The sequence below is a fragment of the Molothrus ater genome, chromosome 17 (genome assembly GCF_012460135.2).
Source record: "Molothrus ater isolate BHLD 08-10-18 breed brown headed cowbird chromosome 17, BPBGC_Mater_1.1, whole genome shotgun sequence".
Taxonomy (NCBI): domain Eukaryota; kingdom Metazoa; phylum Chordata; class Aves; order Passeriformes; family Icteridae; genus Molothrus; species Molothrus ater.
Genome location: NC_050494.2, coordinates 3,722,313 through 3,738,658, shown reverse-complemented (window position 1 = coordinate 3,738,658; position 16,346 = coordinate 3,722,313). Strand labels below are relative to the sequence as shown.

At 41.9% G+C, this 16,346-nt stretch overlaps 1 protein-coding gene across 1 annotated transcript in view; it reads right to left on the bottom strand.

Annotated features, from left to right (window-relative positions):
• Positions 1–16,346, bottom strand: part of PTPRT (protein tyrosine phosphatase receptor type T) — a 483,954-nt gene that overhangs the window by 289,958 nt on the left and 177,650 nt on the right. Inside the window, 3 exon segments of the mRNA XM_036395864.2 lie at positions 2,192–2,307; positions 5,782–5,863; positions 10,537–10,808. Of these exon segments, the coding sequence (XP_036251757.1) occupies positions 2,192–2,307; positions 5,782–5,863; positions 10,537–10,808 (470 nt within the window).

The following is a 16,346-nucleotide window of genomic DNA, read 5'->3' as shown; positions in this document are numbered from 1 at the left end:
GGAACCCATATGAGGGGCAGGACACTGAGGATGCTTGGCTTGGTCAGAGTAGGAACTCTGTGACCAGGGACAGGACCCAGGGCATGGCTGGAGCTGTGCCAGGGAGGCTCAGGCTGATACCAGAGAAAGGCTCTTCCCCAGAGGCTGCTGGCACTGCCCAGGCTGCCCAGGGAATGGGCACGGCCCCGAGGCTGCCAGAGCTCCAGGAGCTGCCAGGGATGCCCAGGCTGGGGCTGTTGGGGTGTCTGGGCAGGGCTGGGGCTGCCCTGGGTGATCCTGGGGGTCCCTCCCTGCCCAGGACATTCTGTGACTCTAAGATTAATTCCTGGAAAGGCTGCAGAGGGGCAGCTCTGACTGCCACTGTGCACTTTTACCCAGTGTCATTAGAGGCCTGGCTTGGATGAGAAAACACAACAGCTGAAGGCTTTGTGTTCACTACAAACACTACAAATGAACAGATTCTGTAAATTTGGCCTTTTCAGATGCAAAACTCTGATTCTGGACCAATTTAAATAAATTGGTTGGATGAGCAGATATCCTTGTATATCCAGCATTCCCCAAGAAAGCTCTCTACCCATGCCAGACCACATTTTTCCAACTGGAAAAGAGACAGACAAAGAATTAGCCAGAAATTGTTCTCCACAGTATAAACACCTCAACTTGCTCATTTGTCCAGTTTGTTAGGAATTTTAAAGAAAAGCACATTGCTGTTTTGGCAGTTTCCACTAAACAGTTATTAGAGGTGTTTCCAAGGCTATTTTCATTAAATGTTGCAGTTTTAGAGAATGAAAAGCAGGTTTTCATTAACAATAGCAATTCTTTCCTCCCCAACTCTGCTTCTCACAGGGAAAGGTTCATATTGCTGCAGGTCAGAATTGTTTTCACACACATCTAATTGTAACTGGGGAAATATTTTAATGAAAGAACCAAAAAAAGATAAAATAAGTCAAAAATATATCGCAGCGGGTGCTAGACATACAGCATAGGTAAATAAATTTAAGTTAAAAATGCAATTTTTAGAAGAACAGCTGTGATGAGAGCATAGTTACTGAATATAAAATGATTTTTACATAATGCCAACTACATGTCTCACCAACTTAAGCCTTTTTCCCAGTACTATTTTTAATTTTTATGATTAGATAAGCCAATTCCTTGATTTAAGCTAGATTTGAAAATGTTATTTTTCAATTTTATTAAAATGCCTGAAGTCAATTATAAAATTTGATAAAGCCTGGTAATTATTTGACTATAAAGGCTCTTCCTGTCTGCCCCAGATGTTACAACTACAGGGTGATCAAACCCTCTGGCACATCATTCCAAGCTGAGAATAAAACTTTTGGACTGGCTTTAGTATTCTCCAAATTATGTTGGCTTTGCCTACATGCAACAAGAATCCTCTTGACTTGTTTAGGTGTTAAACATTTAGGAATTCAATGATTTTAAAAGCTTCTGGAATGGTAATGCTGGGTGTCCACATATCAGAGAAATTCAAGGGGCAGGAGAAGTTATTGTGTCCTTCACTGGGAAACACACACCTCATGTGCTGATGTTGGGGTTGATGTCAATTCTAACACTGACATCGAATTCCCAAAGTTTTTGCTGCACCCACCAGAAGAGCAGGACCCAGACAAGTTTGATCAGTAGGCTGCAAATAAAGCATCCAGGGAGGGAATGTTTTACTCTTTTAGCGAGTGACTAAAAGGAACAAGACCAAATCAGCTGTCAATGCAGCCAAGGGAAACTGGGAGCAAGAAGAACTGGGTGCAAACTGGGTTTGCCTGATTTTAACCAGCCAGGTAAGTAATTTCAGACCTTGGAGATTTCCTTCTTAACAATTATCACTGACTCCAAGCTGAGAACACTTTTAGGGTGAAAGGAAAGCAGATGGCATAATAAAGCAGAAGAGATCTGTTCCATTTCCTCTCCCTTCTGCTTTATGGCTGAGTGTTTACAGGTACATGGGCATTTGTTTGAAACCAGAATTTTGCTGTCACTGGCCGCTTTTTCCTTTTTCTGTCTCCTAATTCCATACTTTGTCACCTCTAACTCTCACCTATAAGCGATTTACGGCAGTTCTTCAAAGGATCTTGATGAGAAGATTTTGCCTCATCACCAACCTTTCTCCAGCTATTTATCTCACTTGCAAAAGCAAAGAAAGCCCCAAACGAACCACAAAAATCCATTGGTTTACCTGGAGCCAGAGCTTGTCGTGCTGTGACCACTTTCCCCCGGCGATGCACTGGAAGGTGGCGTTCTGCCCCACGTTCACCTCCACGTTCTGCAGCCGCAGGAAATGCGGGGCTTTTCCTGACAAAAGAGGCAGAGGATTGTAGCCATGATATTTCCTGAAAAATCCTTTCTTTAAGATTTTTTCTCCTGAGAAGCTAAAAGGCCTCAGGGACAAAATGTAACCAATGGTTATCTGCTGCTGTGGAATGCAGCAGGTGCATCTGGAATTGGTCTCATGTGGTTGTTTCTAATTAATGGCCAATCACAGGGAGCTGGTTCGGACTCTCTGTCCGAGCCACAAGCCTTTGTTATCATTCCTTCTTTTTCTATTCTTAGCCTGGCCTTCTGATGAAATCCTTTCTTCTATTCTTTTAGCATTGTTTTAATATAATATATATCATAAAATAATAAATCAGCCTTCTGAAACATGGAGTCAGATCCTCATCTCTTCCCTCATCCTCGACCCCTGTGAACACGGTCACAGAGGATGGCAAGGGTAGAGCCAGGCAGGAACCACCCCTGCCGCACCCACCCAAGCACCCAGCAAAGCCTTTGCAATGGTGGCTTTGCAAAACAAAGCTGCCCTTGGGTATTTAACTGCTCCTTGTAGGGAGAAGTGGGGATGGAGATGGGAAAAGATGGCCTGAGGGATCTTAGAGAGGCCTGGCACCTCTGAAAATACAGATTTGGATCAAATCACAAGTTCATGGTCACTGGCACAATTTCTTATTGCCTGCTATAAAGAGTAATTGAGTCATCTCTTTTCTTCACAAAACTAGGTTTCTAAAAAGGTCAAAAAAAGTCAAATGCTTTTGTGCTTGTCAAGCATGACTGACCCAAACCCCATTTTCACAAGAGTCTTTTATTATTTTTCTTTTCTTGACTATCAAATACGTCCTAGACCTTTAGAATAATGCTTCATCAATATAAAATCAGATATTAAATGAAATATTCATTTAACTGACAGTATTGTATCACTGGTTTAGTTTAAGATCATGATAAGATCAATGTTTTGCTGACACTAAATTCAGCATTAGTTCAAACTGAAACCAGTGATATCAGAAATGCAGACATTGGGTTTTTTCACAAATAAACTAGATGAAAGGATTATCTTTTTGATTAAATATCAGACTGACTTAGGTCTCTATTTAACTTAAAGTATAAACAAGATTACAGCAGCAAATGCAACACCTTTAAGTGAACTATTTTTTTGCAGAAAAAGGTTTGTGCATCATTTGAAAACTTTTAGCATGATACTCTGAAAAAACACCTAACAGGTCAGTGTTTTTCAACAATATCTGCACATTTTCTAGTATGATTAGACACTGAAATACATAATTTCAGAGGACAATATAACCTCTCTTCTGTTGGAGCAAACAGCTTTAAAGGGAAGTGGGCATCTGTGGGCATGCATGGTTGAAACTTGATGTGCAAGTGTTTGACACATGAACAGAGAGCACATGTTCAGACACCATGTCAAATGTTTTTATCTGCTCCTGTGCCCCATCCAGCACAGCTCACTGGCAGCTCCTGAAGGACAGGGACTCTGCACCATCCTGCTTTCTGGGCAGCAGGGATTTGCCATCAAGCTTTACTGGAACACTCCCTCTAGGCGACATTCAGAACGTTCCACAGAGTATTTCAGGATAATTCTAATATTTGTGCCTGCATCCTAAAGTGTGCAGCTTTCAGTCAGCTACAGATACAAAGGTGTGGAGTCCCATCAATGCCAACATCCTGGTCCTTGGGGCTGCCCAGCTTCTGGAGCAAGATGTGCTGTGATGGCAAGGGGTCATTCCCACAGAGCCAATGAATTTTCAGCATAAGAAAAATGGATATTCCTGTGTATTGCTTCACAGGACAAAGGAAAACAAGAGGCAGCACCAGCAATACATTTATTTTTCTGTATTACTGTGTCATTAGGGGCATTTCACTGCTTTTTGCTGACTGGTTTGCCTGCCTTTGTCATCTGTGAAGGTAAAGCAGAAATGAAGAAATAAGACCAATGATTTCAGTAACCTCCAGGGCCACCAGGAGCTTCACTGCCCCCGTGTTTTGATTTACAACAATTGTAAAAGGAATCTGAGGGGCAAAGGCTGTACAAGGGAAGGGAACACATGGGTGACATTCACCCTGGTGACTGACACTGCTGAACAACAAAAGCAGCACTGGGAACCAGACAGGAGCAGCATTTACAGAGACTGCAGAGAACTTCAGCTTGCAATGAGCTCTGTATGCTGGGGGCTGCAAACAGACTGAAAAAAATCCCAACCAACCAAATCTGTTTCAAACATTTTGTTGCTGAGTCACCAAGAATGCATTTAATTTTGACAAGGAGCTGTATATACTTGAAGAAATGGATTCAAAATCAGTTTACCTAATTAAGCAGGGATACAACACGGCATCCTGCCTAACTGCTTTAAATCCCATCATTTTCTTGTTGAGGCTCTGCCCCTGGGTTTGTTTAGTGGCCTCTGTCCCAGTGAAGGGACCAGCAATCACCCAACACACTGTGGAAGGCACAGAGCATTTGGAGATTTGTCTGGATGCTGCCAGTTATCAGCAACATCTGGTTAATACAGAGTGTAAGTATTCCTTAATGAAGTAAATGCACCCAAAGGCCTGAGCAATGAGCACATGGTAAATACAAATATAATTTACTTAAGCAGCAATTAAGCATACTGCAGTTATCAGAAATGTCCTGTTAAACTTGAGCAGAACCATGTCTGTCACATTGAATGGCAGATGTTCTTTGACATTCTGATCACAGCAAAAACAGTTGATTGCACTCCATCTATAAGATCCATCAATTTTTTGTGAGCAGCTGTCACTGACTCTCTGAAACCATGAGCCAGAAAGAGGGGCTGTTAAAAAAGATCTTTACATGGAACTGTACATTACATCCATAAAATATACAAAGTCCTCAAGCCCCACTGAAGGTGGGTAAAGGAACCAAACAAGTTCAGACTCAAAGACTGAGGCACAATATTTCTTTAAACATTAAAAAATAAATAAATCTCAGCTTCTCGTTGCAGTATCTGTGTGGAATTGTGTCTGCAATAGAAGAAATGCAACCCTAACATTTTTGAATAGTGTAATGAACCTGCATTAGTTTCTACTCCTGTATAAATGCAGTGTCTGAATAAGATTAATTTTTAATCTCTGCACAGCTTTCTGAGCAGATCTAATACATTGAAACCAACCAACCTCTGGAACAGGCCTCTTACCAAGGAAACACTGAAACAATTTGGTTGTTCTTTCTAAAGTTATTATGAGAAGCATTTTAGATTGTTTTCTACAGCAATAAGATTAAGAAACAATGAAACCACACGTTTATTAGCAAGTAGAGAGAATTCCACTATCTATGAACTGAGAGCAGCTTGCTTTGTACAATTTGCAAAAGTAGGAAATTAAGCAAGGCTGACTGTCCTTGGGGGTCTTGGAGGGAGACAAGACATTTTAGTGCTGACTCAACTGGGTAAATCTCTCCTTTAGACTACAAATTGTGGCCTACACCATACTGGTACAGTCAGAAAAATAAAGAGTGCTCACTGCAGGGATGGGCGAGGACTCTGACTTCATCCACAGCTATGTACCCAGGGTGTCCTTTCAAAGAGACAGACTCAAATATCACCTGAAATACAAAAGAAAAAAAAAAATCTGAGAAAGAACATTTGCATCAGTAATTTCAGCAGTCACCACATTCTGCTGTTATTCCAAGTCTGAGTCATTCAAGGCATTTTATTAACAATGAAGGGATACCAGGGCAATTCAGTGTGTGAGTGCAACACCAAATCTGTTGCGGAAGCAAAAGAAAGGATTAGAGCAACATTCAATAGGATTAAAGACAGCTCTGTGCATCTCTGGTTTGGAAAAGCAATAAGTGCCCTGGGTGTATGCACACACCTATATTCTCTTAAGCACCAGTCCAAGAACATTAAGTGGGAAAAAAAATCTGATATCTTGCTCTCAGTATGCCTTGGAAAATTGGATAAAGCACTACAGGAGTCAGAATCCTCTTCCTGAATCAGTGACCATGCATTCTAGTCATTTGTAACTTCTAAAATTCCCTACTAGAACACAGAGTTAACTATTTAAAACCAGCGTTCAACAGGTCTTTTTGTTCTAAATAAGAGCTGGCATTCCCAGCCTGTCACTGTTCAGACTCTTCTTTATCTCCTTCATCAAAAGATTTAATGCAGTGAAGTGTTCAACTGTCCAAATATTGCCCTGGATAAAAATAGTCCACAAATACCCTTTCTAACTACAGAATTGCTGATGTTCATTTTTCTTTGCATTTGGGCTTCCAGAACATGGTTTCTTATGTTTTCATGACTTCCTAAGATCTCCTCCCCCAATTCAAAACACAGACAGAGGTGAGATCTCCTGAAATACATCCATAAGGAAAAAAAAAAAAAAAAATACATAAAACCAGGCAAAGACAAGTTAAGAGAAGCTCAGGTGCTAATAATATGCAGAAACAAGTTCTCCTTCAGAGGGGACTGGACAACAATTGGGCTGCCCAGGAAATATTGGAAGAAGCAAGCCACTGGAAGAGAAAGTCATCCAAAAACCATTAGCAAGTGTTTTGTGTTATCAAGGTCCTTGATAGGCTTTTTAGGGACTGTATAAAATAAGGGTATAAAAGAGGAGTCTTTAGTATGGAAATTATAATTACTTTAGCAATTAAATATCATTCATTATAAAAATTACATTTACTGGGAAGGTCATGCAAGGCTCTACTGCAACTCCCTTCAGACCTGAATTCAAGTGCAACATTTCAGCTACAAAATCTTATTTTGGTTTTACATTTGTGAAAAGTCACAAGTCACAACAAAGTAATTCTCAAGTATCTGCAAGTCAAGAACTTGATAAGTTCTCAAAGGCACTGGCGTCAGGTATGAGTGGATGGCAAAAGTAAGCACCAATACAAAGAAAATTGTCTTTGGTTAATCACCAACATGTGCAGAGTTTTATACAGCACAGTCTAACTTTATAATAACCAACCCAGCCCCTAAAAGAATCTCTGTCCACTGGTGCAGAATCCACTGAGTAGAGGACTCCTCTCAATTCAAACAATATTGTTTGACTATTTTATTCTGTTCTGCTTTACACTCAGATATTCCCAGCCCTTTCCCAGTTCAAACTTACACATTATTGTCTTTTTGTGTATTTTGAAGCATCGCATCCCTATCAAAGTGAGAAGCATGGAAGCACCTAGGCTTTCCTGAAAACTGACAATTGAGCCCCAACATGAGGAAAAGGCAGGAAAAAATGTTTATGGGGCCCATTTCTGCAAATCTCATGCTCAGTGTCCCTCATGTCATTTTAAATCCAGCTGGAAACGCAGCATGATGGTTGAGACAGGCAGTACTTTGCAATTAATAATGCTTTGCAGCTAAAGAACTCCACAGAAATGAATACAGTTGACAAAATACAAAGCTTCACTCTTAAAAAAGCATTCTTAAATGCTCCTGAGGTCTCCAAATACAAAGTCATTTCATGTTTCCTTCCCCCTGAACAAGCCCCCGTTGCAGCTGTGATTTACCAACAATGTCTGTGTTAGCAGCCTAGCCCAGCTCATCTGTTGTGCTACAACACTTTTCTCCAGGCATGGATCAATAACATTCCTTGCTATACATCAAAAAAACACCTTCCTGGCAGGCTCTAGTGCTGCCCTTGGTGCATTCTGGGACTGAGTTCATCCTTATGGCAAGCAGTAATTCAAGATTACACGTATTACCTTTCTCCAAGAACCATTAGAGCTTTTTCTCGCTACGCTGGCAAACATTTGCAGGATGAGAATCCAAGTACAAGTAACTCCAGGGTAGACATGATAAATCTCCCCACGTTTTTCTGTCTCAGCTAAGTGCTTCTGCAGCCAGATGACTCCTATGACCCTTGCACACACCTAAAACACAACCTCTGGCAGCTGCTTTGCATCCCAGTTTTCCACTAGCCACATCTCCAAAGTTCAAAGTACTTGACAAAGCCTTGGATCAGGGCAGAGAGCTTCAGATTGTTCTGCCTGGCTGAATTTTTGGTGCACATCCCAGTCCAGGATGGTGTGGTTTCTGTGCATTAGGAGGATACTTGACATTGTGCCTGATGCCGAGTTCAATATTTAGGGAAAACGTTGGTTTTGCATGGTCTTTTCAAAATAAGGACAGGCTGTCAGGCTTCTTGTGTGCAGAGAGTTCTCCAGGAAAGCAATTTTGATTTAAAGCTGGCAAGGAAATGGGAAGTGTGAGGGTGGTCAGGCCCTGGCACAGGGTGCCCAGAGCAGCTGGGGCTGCCCCTGGATCCCTGGCAGTGCCCAAGGCCAGGCTGGACAGGGCTGGGAGCAGCCTGGGACAGTGGAAGGTGTCCCTGCCATGGCAGGGGTGAGATGAGTTGATCTTTGGGGTCCCTTCTAACCTGAGCCCTGCTAGGATTTTATTAAATAACACTGCAATGGCACATTCTGGATCATGAGTGTGAAAAACAAGACACTTCTCAAGCAGCAACACACCCAAGTTTTGTCATCCTCCCACCTCTGGACTTATTTAGGCAGAAGTGTTAATTTAGGCTGGCAAATACCAATAATTTTCAAGCTTCAAATTTTCAAGCTTCAAGTTCTCTTTTTTCTTTTTGCTTTTTCTTAAACCTTGCTTAAATGTAGAAACTCACAGGACTACAGACCACCAACAAGGTGATTTATAAAACCAGAGGCCGAAATCAGTCTACTAGACCCCCATAATATCCAGGACAGATCTCAAATTTTAAAAGCTATGCTTAAGGAACAAAAATACAAGGATGACCAGAAGATATCACTCTGACTCATCACAAATTTAAAAAGAAGCCCCTTGCATTTTCCAGGAAGGAACTACTCCTGCCTTCCAATCCATTCACTTTTGTGCTTCAGTAGAAAATTCTTGTTTGATTTAAAGGAATCTTTTGCTCAAGAAAAGCAAACTTGACCTGCCAAAGTACTTGTAAAAGACCTAAGTGAAGCTCAGGAAGCCTCCTATTGATATATCTGAGATCAGGATCCCTCTTAGTGTGAGATCAGACTGCCTTTTGCAGGTTTTTCAAGCACCGATTTTCTGGGTGAAAGATCATTTCTGTTATCTCTGTGGAGCACCAAGGATGAAGGAAATTCTGCTTCATGCCCAGGATCATGTTAATATGAATGGAGTAGGAGCACTCCAGTGTGCCTTCAGAACAGTCACAAGTTGTGCACTGCCCTTAAAACACCATTTTCCACACATTTGCATCTCTTTATCCTTCCCTCTCTCCCGCCTGGTGCACTCTGTGCATTCTGCTGGTATCCACAACTCTTTCAGAGGCAGAACATTAAAGCATCTTCCTCCAGCTCAGATTTTACAGACCTCCTACCCAGTTATTAGAAGCAAGAAAAAGAGAGGCTTTTCTACCTGCTGGTTTTTATACACAGACTATTTGCTGCCTTTTCATAGTTCATTCTATCCCGGTGCCTGTCTCACTCATGGCTTTTATTAGTATCACATGGACATCAAATCTCCTGCAAGGTTTAGGATGCAATTACCTCCCAGGCTTTTGTTTTTTTTTCCTTTTTGGTGTGTGTCTTGAATATAAAACAAGACAAAAGTACCCCTTCAACCAGTAAAAAGCAGTATGTGAGTCCATTGTGTGTGAATAATCTAACTGAAATTAAAACAATGGCTGCAAAGTTGCCAAATGAATTTGAAGCAGGCAACTAATAAGTTGGTGTAAAACTAATATAACAAAAAAAATAGCGTAGCCATTACTTTCCTTGGCTTTGTCCTTGTCTAAAAAAAATATCTTCTAACAGAATAAATAAAGCTGTGCTAGAAAAAGGAGGAGCTGAGGATCTAGTGAAGAATATCCACATATGATACCGTGGTACAAGAATTTATTACTACCTTATGTCCTTATACCCCCTGTATGGGCACAAGATGCACAGCCAAGTCAAAAAATGTTCCTTCTTATGGAACCAACCAAGGTCCAAAAATAATCCAGGGAGATTTATACAGAGTACAGATACACATCCAGAAACGGTTTTGTTTGCAGTCACACAGTGCCACGGAAAGTGCCAATACAAGTGGCAATTTCACCACAAGTGGGTCTTGTCAATAATTGCCTCCCATCCATCAGGCTGTGGCCTGCCAACAACTAAAGAAAAAAGCGAGGAGGAAAGAAATACTCAAGCTGCCTATATATCCACTATAGGTAAATTTATACTGAGAGGAAAATTCAGGGAGGGAGGTGTCGATTTTCAAAACTAACAAAGGAGAGAGAGAGGGGAAAAATATTACAAACCCCTACCTGGTAAAAATGTGGCCAGAAGGTGCTGATGGCCAGCTCTGCCTTCACCCAGCCCTCGGTCACCACTCCTGACACGTTCCAGATGGGGTTGCCCTGGGGGCCCCCGTTGACCTTGACGTAGACGTTGAGGGAGCCGGGGCTGGAGCGGTCGCGGCTGGACAGGTAATAGTGGAAGTCGATGCAGTGGGTGTCATTCTCCTTCAGAGTGGGCAGCAGCAGGTGAGCTTTCTGCCCTGATGCTCTCCCAGAGCTGTTCACCATCATGAAGGAGCCTGCAGAGCAAAGGAAAAAGAGAACAGAGTGGGTTTGCTTGGAATTTTGGTGTAAGCAGCTCCGTTCGAAAATTCAGCCTTTTACCACCCACAAAACAAACCTTCCTGTGAAGGAAGCAGCTGTTTGGTGCCAGTTGTTAGGGAGAGAAAGGATATTAAAATTGCAGGGTATTTACACCAGTAGATTCAGGGCTAGCTAGAACCACTTTAATTAAATAACTTGCAAATCAAAATAGAAATGCTGGCTTGCTTGTATTATTTTATCACCTTGTGATCACACAGTCGCTCTAAACAAAAGCATATTCCCACTTCAAGAAACAACCAGGCTCTCCTGCTGCACACTGTGCCCCAAAGGCACATTCAATACAAGGGAACAAGTGACAGGATGAGAAGAAACAGCCTCAAGTCGCATCAGGGGAGGTTTAGATTGGGTATTGGGAAAAAATTCTTCACGGGAGTGTTGGAAAGCACTGGAATGGAATGAGGAGTCACCATCCCTGGAAGTGTTCAAGAAAAGTGTGTATGTGGTGCTTGAGGATGTGGTTTAGTGGTGAGCATGGTGTTGGGTTGATGGTTGATTTGATGATGTATAAAAGTAATTTCCAACCTTAACAATTCTATGATTCAACACAAAAGCTACAACAGAGCAAGCTCTCAGCTGATATTTGCCTGCATCAACCAACACCCTTCATGCCAGTCCATACCTGTGAACCCTGGTACCTGAATATTTGGAGGTCATGTTAAGAAAACCCCAATTTTCAGAGCCCAACCAAGTGAGGGTTGTCGACAGAACAGCAACATCTTTACTTGTGATAATGCAACAGGACAATAATTCATGTGGGAGGGAAGGGTAGGCTGAATTTAGGGAGGGAAATATATACTGAGGCAATTTATGAGTTTGTTAACCTGGAAGTCTGCATCATATTAACTGTGGCACTCAATGTTGAACTTGCATTTGGATTCATCAAGCAGTTATTTTATAGCACATTGTGTCTCCACTCATCTCCTCGCAGATGCATCAAGGTGACAAATGTCAGCAATAAGGGAGAACATGATGAGAGTTATTTGATTCAATTCTGGTTACAGGATCTCCTTTATGTGGGTGCAGACGCACTCAGAAAGAACTAAAGCAAACAGTGGATGGATGGGGCAGGGGGAATCTGTGTGTCAGCAGCCAGGCATGATAATTTTTAATCAAACACAGCCCTCTTGACACTCCTGGCTCTGATGCTGCTGCCAAGCCACACTGCAGATGTGTTTGTGTGCTGGCCTCTTGCAGTTCACAGAAGATTGAGTTTGAAAAGCTCTGCCTCACTTCTGACCTATTGACTTTCCCTTTTCCTCACCATAGCACGTGACTCAGATGAGCCAGGCAAACATTTGGATCAATTCTGTGCTGTGAACAGTCATATAATATAAATTTATAACAGCTACAAGCAACTTTCTCTTAGAAAAATTTTCCCCCTTGTTTATATGATATATATTCATTTTGCAAAGGATCAACAGGAGGAAGTCAGTCTTTAAAAAAAAAAAAAATTAATGAAGTTACACACTCTAAAGACCTTGGAAAATTCCAGTGCAATGCAAGCACAGATGGGGAAGAGGAAGAAACTCTAAGAAAATTTATAGGCAAGATGGTCTCTGGCAATGCTGCCTTTCAGTGGAAATGAAGGAAAAACAAAAAACAAAATGGTCCCAAGTCAAGAAATTCCAGATTCTCAGAAAGAACTTGGAGAAATGTTAGAGCTGAATCCAGACTTTCTGGTTTTGGTCTAAAAATTAGGATCCTGACAAATGCCCATTGCTGATGTAACTCTGCTCATAAAATCCTCTTCTTCAGCATGTAACATATACACACTACTCTTAAAAATCTACTCACATAAACGAAACTTTTGAGAAACTGAAATTTGGGTTCAGTTCCTATGAGAACATTTATTTTCAGCAAGCACAGGTGCCAGCAGGCCTGGAGAGGCAGCGCAGGCTGCCAGCTGAGGGAGCAGCCTGGGAACCTGGCCCAGCCAGGCTTGGGCAGCCTGAGTGGGACACCCAGATCCACCAGGGCCGGAGCCCCTCTGCTCTGCAGCCAGGCTGGGAGAGCTGGGAGGGGTTCACCTGCAGAAGAGAAGGTTCCAGAGAGACCTTAGAGCACCTTCCAGTGCCTAAAGGGGCTCCAGGAGAGCTGGAGAGGGACAGGGGACAAGGGATGGACGGAGAGGATAAGAGGGAATGGCTTTAAGCTGAAGAAGGGGAGATTTAGACTGGAAATTGGGAAGGAATTGTTCCCTGTGAGGGTGGGCAGGCCCTGGCACAGGGTGCCCAGAGCAGCTGGGGCTGCCCCTGGATCCCTGGCAGTGCCCAAGGCCAGGCTGGAGAGGGCTTGGAGGAACCTGGGACAGAGGGAGGTGTCCCTGCCTTAAATTGGCTTTAAGGTCCCTCCCAACCCAAGCCATTGTGGGATTCCAGGATCTCTGTCAGTACAGAGTTGCAAGAACCACTCTTCTCCAGAGAATTTGGGAGGGAAGACACTGTAAAACCACTGAGCAAGGGTGGCATGCTCGGCAGGAGTCCAGAGCTGCTGTGAAAGGCTCTGCCTGAGGCATTTCAGAGCCACTGGAGTACAGTGCAGACAAGTTCCCCATGTGCCAGATCCCACCCTGGAGGAGGCAGGTGCAGCCCAGAATCACTCCAAGAACAGCAGAGCCCCTGTGCATTCACAAGGGTTTTGACCAAGTGGGGAGGCACCCAGGAAAAGGGATTTTTACACCACAATTGATTGCACAGCACCTGGCACAGCATTCCAGGCCATGCCTCTCAACTTTTCTCTTTAATTTGGACAGTATGTGAATTATCCTGCCCTAAAGAACTGCTCTGATCTGTGCTGTGTCTAACACAATGCAGCCCTGAACTGCACTGGGGGAGGGAAGGGCTTCAATGACAGCAAAAGTTAGGGAGTATTTCACTTTTACAGATCCATATATAAAAATAACGAGCTTTCCTCTGGGAGAGAAAACATCAGCTTTTATAAAAAAGTTCCAAGCAATAATTACAATTTTATTTTTTGCCACCCACAAAATAATGAATCACAAGCTATTCATGGCCTTTTGTGCAAGTGCTGACAGTTCTGGGGAGAGTGGGCAACCTGAATCCAGCAACTGACAACACCAACAAGAAGAATACCTATCCACCAAAAAGCACTTGTCAAAATAATTTGTCTTAATTACTAAAAAAAATAACCTTGCAAAGAATTGCCATGGATAAATTATTCCCAGCTTCCTATTTATAGCATCTGATTTTGTTTAATACAATGTGTGTAGAGATACAGCAGGAAATCCTATAAGAAACACAACTTATCAAGCAAAGTCCTGATAAGAGGTATTTTATGACGGCTGAAAAGATGAAAAATATCCCCTTTACAGAGCCATCTCTGCCAGAGAAAAGAACTCACACCTTGTTTAAAGGGATTTGTTCCCTAAGAACTCTACCTCAGTTTCTTTCTTTCTGCAGAGCCTTGGAGCTTCCCCACAAACCCTTCCCTGGGATACCCCAGGCACAGCTCACCCCACAGGATCCAGAGAAACACCTCAAGCCTGGCCAGCCTAGGGGCTGAAAACTTGTAATTCCATCAAGGTAATCACTGATATAAATAAAATATAAATATAAATATAAATATAATATAAATATAAATATAAATATAAATATAAATATAATATAAATATAAATATAAATATATAAATATTTTATTTATTTATATAAAATATTTTATAGTATAATATTTAATATAAAATTCAGATGTGAATAAATTATACCCTATATCCTATAAATTGACCCCAAACAGACTTTTTTCCTTTTTTTTTTTAAATTTTATTTTTATTTTTACAGTGTGAACTTGAACAGGCATCCTGTCCTCCAGGACCTTCACAAAGTTGCTCTGCATGGTCCAAGATCAACAGATCAAGAGATCCACTGTCCTATTACAAATTTCCAAATTTGTCTGTGGAACTTGTGTGGGCAAGATCCATCACTTAGGAGCAGGTGAGAGATCATGAAAACAGCTCCCACCAGGAGAAAACAAATAAAAGACAAGGCAGTCTTTTAAAGACAAATGTGGTTTTCCTCATTATCCTTAATGAAAATTGACATATTGTGATTTAGGGTCTGACAGCCTTCTTTAGGCTGAGCACAGAGCTGAAGCTGATGGGACTTATTCTCAATTTATAGGCCTATATGTGCAAATAAAAGAGATACAATCTGCTCTGGCACCAACAAATCACTTGTCACAGTTTCCACTCATACAAAGGACTAAGGAATGAATTAACATGTCACAAATGGAAATTATTGACTAATAGATGACTGAAAGCCTCCTGAATGTCTCCAGGCAAGAATATGAATAAAACAAAAGGTATCTTGCAGAAACTCTTGTTTTGACTGTTGCATATCCAATTGGGGAAAAAAAGAAACGAAAATATCGAGTTTCATTGTTTTGTTCACTTCCTTACAAAAGTTCAAGTTTCCAACACTACACTAAACTGAAAAAAAAATGAAATTTGGAGGAAAAAATTATCTATGCTGGATAGAAGTTCTTTTTTATGTTTATTTGACAGAAAAGTATAAGTTCATTCAAGCAAATTGAGCGTAAGGTCAATTAAACATGGTGTTCTTGGATCAACAGGTTAAATTAAGTGATATCTTGCTGGTTTTATCCTGACTATATAAAAATGAATGTGTTATGCTCAGATCAGTCAGAAGCAAGAAGGACTGGGAGACTGCAAATAAATTCATTTTCAAAAATCCTTTCCAACGGCAGGAACATAAAACGCTACTCTCTCCTAGTTATTAAACATACCACTGAAAATTGGGGAATTAAACCATGAAGTGCTCTCTAGCTGGCCATAAATTTCAATTTTTCCCCTGCTTGGTGGATAATGATGCCTTGATAAGCGTCCTATTATTGATGCATCTGCAGCCGCGCTCCTGTTTGCGGAGCCGAAACGCCGCTCTGCAGCAGATGGTGGCTATTGTGTTTACACATCAGCACTTTATGTTTGCCTTCCCTCACGTCTGCAGTAAAGAGAAGGCCGTAATTGAGTTTTTAATGGCTTTGCACATTGTTCATTAAGTTTACACGAGTGTGCTCTGACAAATGACAGCTGAAGGAACGAGGAGCCGCCGGCAGCGCCCGGCAGACCTTGGCTGGTGCTGTCTCACTGCTGGCTTTGAAGAGCTGAGCTGCTTCAAAAGTCAAATTACAGCAACCAGGAAAGACTTGAAAAAGAAGCTGTCAAAATGCTCCGCTGCAAAATGAGGCTTCTAAAAGCCTGAGCACCAAACCCAGGTGTAGGGTGTTGTTTTAAAGAGCAGACTCTTCCTGACATTAAGATGTAGGTTTGCAGCAGGTGCACCAGCGTGTTTTCAGACACAGTTGTGTTTACTGCCAAAGAACAACTCTATCTCCCAGAAAGTGAGTCTGACACCTGTCCTTGTTAGGGCAGAACAAAGCAACATGGGATAATCTGGGCTGAAGGGGCCTCAGGCCAAGCC